This window comes from Physella acuta, unplaced genomic scaffold (assembly GCF_028476545.2).
Source record: "Physella acuta isolate Inbredline_101_S28 unplaced genomic scaffold, ASM2847654v3 ptg001386l, whole genome shotgun sequence".
Classification (NCBI taxonomy): Eukaryota; Metazoa; Mollusca; class Gastropoda; family Physidae; genus Physella; species Physella acuta.
This window is the reverse complement of record NW_026732901.1, coordinates 137,001-144,685: the sequence shown is the minus strand read 5'-3', so window position 1 is coordinate 144,685 and position 7,685 is coordinate 137,001. Positions and strand designations below refer to the sequence as shown.

At 33.3% G+C, this 7,685-nt stretch overlaps 1 protein-coding gene across 1 annotated transcript; it reads right to left on the bottom strand.

Annotated features, from left to right (window-relative positions):
• Positions 1–840: 840 nt before the first annotated feature.
• Positions 841–7,685, bottom strand: LOC131927240 (bone morphogenetic protein receptor type-1B; the record flags this gene model as incomplete). The annotated part of the gene is given in 11 exon segments (XM_059283007.1): positions 841–1,692; positions 1,969–2,099; positions 2,379–2,554; positions 2,803–2,908; positions 3,593–3,784; positions 4,061–4,253; positions 4,373–4,502; positions 4,704–4,815; positions 5,057–5,189; positions 5,608–5,786; positions 7,600–7,685. Coding segments are annotated over 11 exon segments (1,563 nt in total). The 5' UTR covers positions 7,682–7,685.

Genomic DNA, 7,685 nt, shown 5'->3' with positions numbered 1-7,685 from the left:
ACAAATGATCACTTTAAAACTAATTTTACTTAGTTTCTTTTGTTAAGTTTTGGAAATGAAATCTAGATCTGAAATGTACACATGAAACAGATCTACTAATCTAGTAAGTTCTACCTATACTATTTCAAGTAAATTCAATGATACAAGTCCAAATGAGTTAAGTAAGATGAGAAATTTAAGCCATTTTACACAAAATATTTACAAAAACATAATTTTTTTAAATAATTATTTTGAAAACTTCATAAAAATGATATACATGGGTAAACAAAGTATAAAGTGAATGAATGCTAAGTGTGAATAAAATAAATACAATAAAATGCTGGATAATTGAAATCCAATGGCTCATGTAGACTCCAACAATAACTAAAGGCCACTGAGAAATGTACATAGACTGCCAGGGACTACAGTATACTTGTTCCTACAGATCCCTCTACACCTCACAATACAACTACCAGCTCTACAGTTTCGACCACTAAATCAACATTTTGGTAACCCCCCCCCCCCATTTTATTTTACATACTCCTGATGAAATTCAACACGCAGTAAGAACATACTTGGTCTGATACTATTTTATATATAGGAAATCTGAAATGATTCAGTTGTAAGTAAAATTGTTCAGGGATTGTTCAATTTATCATTGTAAAGAACATAAATATTGCTTCAAGGGGAGGTAAACAGCTCAGGGGTTTACTTGATGGTGGAGGGGTAGGGGGTAATGGTCACATTATGATGGAAGACTATCTTACACTGCTGGAGTTATAGAAGAAGCGTGAAATTACAGTTCTTTTACTACCCTACAGTTATTTAAAGCATTATTATATTAACATTAACAACTAGACATCAAGTACCATTTCTCAACCATCAAGTAAGCAATGGAGCTATGTTTTGAGCTTTTGGACAATGTAATTTGTATAATGACACCCACAGCTGTGTGGGTAGAGAACTGGCCAGCAGCTTCTAGACAATCATTTGTTCAGCTTTTCTTGTTATCCCAGCTAATACCAGCTATGGAATTGTTAAATGCCATTTACCAAAAAGTAACTGTTGAACGTATATGTTGCAATACTAACAAAAACATTTGTTCAAGCCAAATCTTATTTTGAAGTGTTCATTAACATTTGAGAATAGAAAACCTGTTGTGTAGAAAACAAGGACAAAGAGGGAGCTTATGTTTAACAAAAGAGTCTTGATTAGTTTCATTAAATATAAATGAACGGACAATATACAGAAAGAAATTCTCACCTACCATTAAAACTATTGAGTGAAAATGAAGAAGAATAAAATTTTTAATGATGTGTTCCTAACACATCTAAAAGTTTGTTTTAAATAACTCTGTATAGTGTAGCCTCTATCAATTTATAAAAAAGTTTCAACACTGATGAGTGACCTAAAGTTTGCCAGTTAAGACTGTCAGAAGTTCAAGTTAAATGCTATATTTGGTCAACATAGTACTCAGCACTTCCAGGTTAGCTGGTGGAAAACTGCAATACCACACCATCGTGCCCCTTATGTGGCCACACCACCCAGCGCCACATGTGGCCCTACACCTCTGCTGCTAGAAACTTATTTTGGGGTAGATTCGACTGCCTCCACCAACTTGCCCAGTGTTTTCTTGATCCTTAAGCAGGTCAGTCTGGCCGCTGGGCTGGGGTTCCAACACTCACCCATTAGTCTGGACATCACTTTTAGGTACTGTCAAAATCAAAACAACAACATACAGCATTTTTAAGTGTTACAGTAACAATGAGAATTCAATACACAGGACAAAATAGTGCTACTGAGACAAAGTAAATTCAATATACAGGACATAACATTGCGACAGAGGATTCAGTGATGAGACATAAGTTGAAAGCAGCTAAAAATAAAACAATCAGCATTGCACTAGCATTACTCTATTTTACCTTCCCTCAGATCTTACAGAGAAACTTAAAATAAACACAAGAATCAACAGGAAACAGTTGTACTTACCTCATCACTTTCCCATTGCTTTGGAATTGTTGGTCGAATTTTCTCAATGCTAACAACTTTTCTCATGTCGTCTATGCTGGGATCATTTGGAACAAACTCATAATAGGGAAGCTGGGCCTCATGTACAATACCTACAGACAAGGGTAAATTTAGGGATACAATTTTAAAAGGTAAAACCAGATACTATAGCTTTAGTAAATATATCTTTAATACAAGGCTTAAAAACATTTTGGTTGTCTTCAGTAGAGCCATTACAAAAACTTACTATATAGAGAAAACCTAGTGTCTATGACAAAAAAAAAAAAAAAAAAATCATTTTGAAAAAAAAAAATCTTTAAATAAGAATTCCAACAAAATCAGACTATTATTTTTGTCTCAACCTCGGCTATAAATAAGCAATAGATTCTAACCTCCAATAACACATCGCCTGGCAATTTCCCACAGGACCAGACCAAAGGAATACATGTCTGCCTGCTTGTAGGAGTCAAAGTGGTTTTTGTTTAGATTCTCCTCTAAAACCTCAGGGGCCATGTATCTTTTGGTGCCACACCGGGTGTTGGATGCAATGTCAACTTCGTTAGTTTCACTGTAATCAATGTGGGTTAAAAAATTTTTAGAACAATATTCAAAATTTTTTTTTTAATTTTAGTTGGACTGGTATATACATAATTTGTCAATGCAAACTCAGAAAGGTATATCTTATTTTATTTACCAAATTTTCTTTATAAGATGAGATGTCAACTTTTTCAATATAAAAAATTAGTTTAGACAAATATAAAAATAAGTCCTAGTGTAAGTGAAAGTTTAGGAGAATAAAAGAAATATTTTTCAAACCTGACATATCGTACAGCCAACCCCAGATCAGCAATACAACAGGTCCCATTTCTGCGCACAAGAATGTTTTTACTTTTGATGTCCCTGTGTGCTATAGCTGGTTTACCTGAACATAAATAATGTTACATTTTAAAAAACAAACATTTCTCACACTCTTGTATTTGAAGGGTGGCAACTAAGATTTTAAACTTCATCATTGTTCAAGATGACTTATACTTAGGGTGTCACCTAAGATTTAACTTCATTGCTGTTCAAGATGACTTAAACAATTAAAAACTACATTTATTTACCTTTAATTTGATACCAATTTTATTTATCAAATTTAATTGGTAGCCTAGAAAATGGTTTGTAAAAATACGCATTTGCTTTTAAATGGCTACGATGATATGACTGATTTTCAGTGATATGGTAGGTTAGTTTTTTAAGGAGTGTTGTTGTGACTCAATTGAAAGTTTACTGCTGCTTGACAGAAATGTGTTGTTTGCTAGATTTCTCCCCATTCAATTACATATTGGGCAAAATGGACGGGCTTAGTTAGCTGTTGTCTCGATCAAGTTATTTTTTTATAGGTTATTTTTTGATACGTTTTGTTTTTACCCTGCATGATTTTTAAAACAGTAATGACATTAGTTCAGTAGAAAACAAGTTATAATTTTCTCTAGTTTAGAAGATATTTTCACTATGTTTAGAACAATATTAACCATTAATGACCCATAACGCCAGCTGCCGCCCATAGTTTCTCCCAACACAACAAGTAAAAACACAACAGGGGCTACAACTGCTCCCATACCTCTGGTGCCAAAGATTTCGACATGAAGGTGTGATATGCCACAAGCTGCTGAATGTGCCAGGATGAGCATCTCTGAGGTGTCCAGGGCGTGAGCCTGAAGGTAATCATACAGTGAGCCGTTCTCATGGTAGTCTGTGATCAGGTACAGTTGTGTCCAGGAACCTGTGCCTTTGATATCTGCTGCAATGAATCCTGGGAAAATAAAAGTAACATATATTAGCCAAAGCTCTCCTTTTTTGTTTTTTTACAAAAGTAAACAGCTTCAAAATAAACGGATGTTTTAAAATCATAATATATTTCATACCAATAAACACCAAACATACATCAAGGTTAAAAAAAGGTTTGAGTTTTAACTAACCATTTGACTTCAAAAGTATATTTTAATATAACTATTAGCAAGAAGCAAAAACATAAATTAAGCAATGTAAAGGAAATTTAGAAAAAAAAAAGGCATGAGTTATGACTTACCCAGGATATTGTCATGCCTTAGCAAGACTGTCTGGTACAACTCAGTTTCCCTGAACCAGCTCTGTTCCTCTGTGGTGAAAAATATTTTGACTGCCACATTCTCCCCCCTCCACTTGCCTTTCCATACCTCACCAAACCTGCCTTTCCCAATACTCCGAACAAGGGTGATCTGTTTGGCTATAGTTCTCTGAACCTTAAAAAGTAAACATTTTTTCCCAGTTATATGTCAGCTGTTGTGTAGAAGAGATGGAATACAACATACATACCAAGTTATACGAGAACCAAATATATGAAGATAAACGATAAGCTTACTATGAGTGGAAGTCCAGAACCACTGCCAGAGCTTTCATCTATCATACTATGTAGAGACTGTGAAGGGATGAAATTTTCATGCTCAGAGTCTATCTGCAGCTGCTTCTTCTTTAACAGTTGTCTTTTATTCCTGATAAGATTAGAAATAAGATTATAAAAACCATGACATGCAAAACTTTAGCAAGCTACCTTATCCTGTTCAACAGGATAATTTGTAAATTAAATAATACACTTGTTATTGTAAAAATAATATATAGTAGTGCTGAGAATAATACAATGACACCACAGCCTGCAGCATCTTTAAGAAAAACTACCCTAAAACACAACTTACCGTAGGCAAATGACTGCTATGGCAACAATGAGAATGAAGAGACAAAGGGTCACAGAAAAGAGTAGAATTATATGAGTGATGCTCTCTGTCCTTTTCTTTTGGTTAAATGTTCCTGGAATTTAAAAAAAATTACTAAAATGTCTAACTGATAATTTTATACATGTAAATATTATATCATAATTAAAATACATATGGTCCACTTCTTTATTTTAAATCACCAAACACAACGTACTGTAAACAATATGGTAACTAATATATTATTTTATGGTAGGATTAAATGTATAAAACATTATTGATAAATATTGATCTATAGTGCTATAGGTTACAAGCTGAAAGTAACAGACTGTAAATACCATTGTCAGATCTTGTAGTGACATCCAGCTCTGTGCCTGTCTCTGTGAATGTAAGGTTTAACCTCTCATTACAGTGGTCTTTGTCTTTACAGCATTTTGCTACATGTTTATATGGAACAACTGAGGGCTGGCACTGAAAAAAAAACAATGTTTTGTTTTTAAACCACACATATGTTGATTACAACTATAAATTGTATGCATTTTTTATTTGCTAGTATGTAGACAATAGAGAATATAAATACTTAGTTAATAATCTAAAAGAAAAATGTGAATAAACAAATTTAATAATATATTGTCACAGAGCAGAACATTGTAAATGTCACCCCCTCCCAATAAAAAAAACTGCATTAGGCAATTACTCCAAACCCCCCCCCCCCCCCTTACACAGTTGATTACTAATTGACCTTATATCTAATAGGAATAGAGTTACTCTGAGTAGGGATGAGTAATTAAGGATCAATTAATGTCAGATTTAAGGATATGCTGAAATATAATATATATTCTCAAGAAGAAGTGTAATGCCCTATATCTTTAGATGAGCTTAAGTTTACCTGCAACAGTGTTCCTTCTTCAGGTGCCAAACATCCCCATTGTAGCACTTCAACATTTTCAAATCCATTGTTAATCAGGTGCATTGATGCATAACATTCCCCCAGAGGTTGGGCTTCACAGGTGCCATTTGTGTCAGAATCCTTGCATGGATTGCAGAAACATGTCAGTCCAAATGCCTCTGTTTAATAAAGAAAACATTAACTTGATTATAAATTAAATATTATTCGGTAAATAAATAAAAGAATTATCAACCTTATTATACCAGAAAAATTTAAATTAATCTTCAGTTCAAAATTAAAAAAAAAAGTATAGTGGTTTTTCTTCTATTTAAGACTGAACAGTGAACAGCAGGCTCCAATTTGGATTGTTCTTTTTCAATCATGGTAACTTTTAGGTGTAGCTATAGCTATCATAAAAATTCATATGATATTATGATAGGCCTATACTTATAGCCTGATAATATTTACGCCTAATTAATATGCTAGTATCAAGTTTTATAAAAAGACTTTTAGAGTAAATGAGAATTAATCCTAATATGAAATCAGTTTATGGCCACTACTAATACTAGATTCTAGTAATTCTTTTTACCTCGGATGTACAGATAGGCTGACCTCAGAATTTTTTTCTAGTGGGGGCCTAGTAATAACTTTGGACAAAAGTTAATAGGCCTTATATTAGGCTATCTGCTAAATAATAAATTGTATAGCCCATTGGCCTGTTTAGAAATCTAGGCAGTATAATATTTATTTTGGATAAGACTACCCTTTTTGTCACAAACTAATGAAACAATTTTTTCAACTTAAGTAAGTAAAAAAATCTTGCAATACTTGATAGTGACAAGTTGATACTAATTATTACGAATGAAGTAATACTACACTACTAGCAGTAGTATTGCTTGCTACCCTGGAGGCGGGGCAGGTTGCCTTTTTAGGGTCATTGCATTTTTGCATCTTCTGCCGGCCAGCCTGGGCTAGGGGGCAAAAGCTTCTTCTGACTTAACACTTCAAAAAATAAATGAAATAGGCCTATAGTCAGCCGTCTTTTTATAAGACCGGCCAATAAAATAACAACCAATTTTTTTTCAAAAAACATAAAAGTGACCACTAGTGAGGAACTCTGATGCATAGCCAGTTAAAAGTCAAATCCAATTTCGTGGCTTCAAACACAAGGGTTATGAAACATGGTTGAAATGGAAAGGTGTATCGTGCCATTGCTGTGTGTTGTGTGACAATATATTTTAAATTAAGTAGGGGCCTAATTTAGAACTAAAAACTTCAAAATTAGTGCTTAATGGATTAAATATGGATGTCTATTATTCAGTGGTCATGTTTAAATTGAAAATAGGGTAAATTTTAGATTTGGTGAGAAAATCTACAGCCTATTCACTGTCAGTGATTAGGCCTAACTATGTTTAATTTAAATTGAAAATTGAGTTAATTTTATTTTAGATTTTAGACTTAGCAAGAATATCTACAGTAGTAGTATAAGTATTAGGCTGCTGGAAAGTAATCTGTACTGTTTACAATATGAAACTAGATCTACAAATTAACTTATTCTCCAAGCCTACAAAAATAGTATAAAATACAGTAATTGTTGTTTGTTACAATTACAATACTCTCCGAACTACTGTTTACTGTACTGAACTGCTGTACTCAGTGTTACACAGTGAAAAAGTTCAGAGCTAATTCACTCTACCTACACTCACCGAGTCTGCGTAGTCCAGTAGATCTAGAAATCTATATCTAATCTAGATCTAGATTAGTAGAGTACTCGTCTTTAAGAAATCTAGATTTTAGTATTTTTAGGATCCAGATCCTGAGATCAGAGATCTAAAAATAAAATGAAAATGATAAAATCTCTAGAATCTAGATTCTAATTCTAGAATCTAAAATAATGTAGATCTAGAATCTAGTCTAGATCTAACGTTTACAGTCTTATTATAAAGCTTTTTACTCGATAAATGGATCTAGATCTATATAATTCATACAAACCGTAGACACAAATGGTTAAAATGATAGCGTATTTTGTCCAGAAATGATCTGTTTTATGTTGTACATCCCAGGGCTTCGCCATTTTT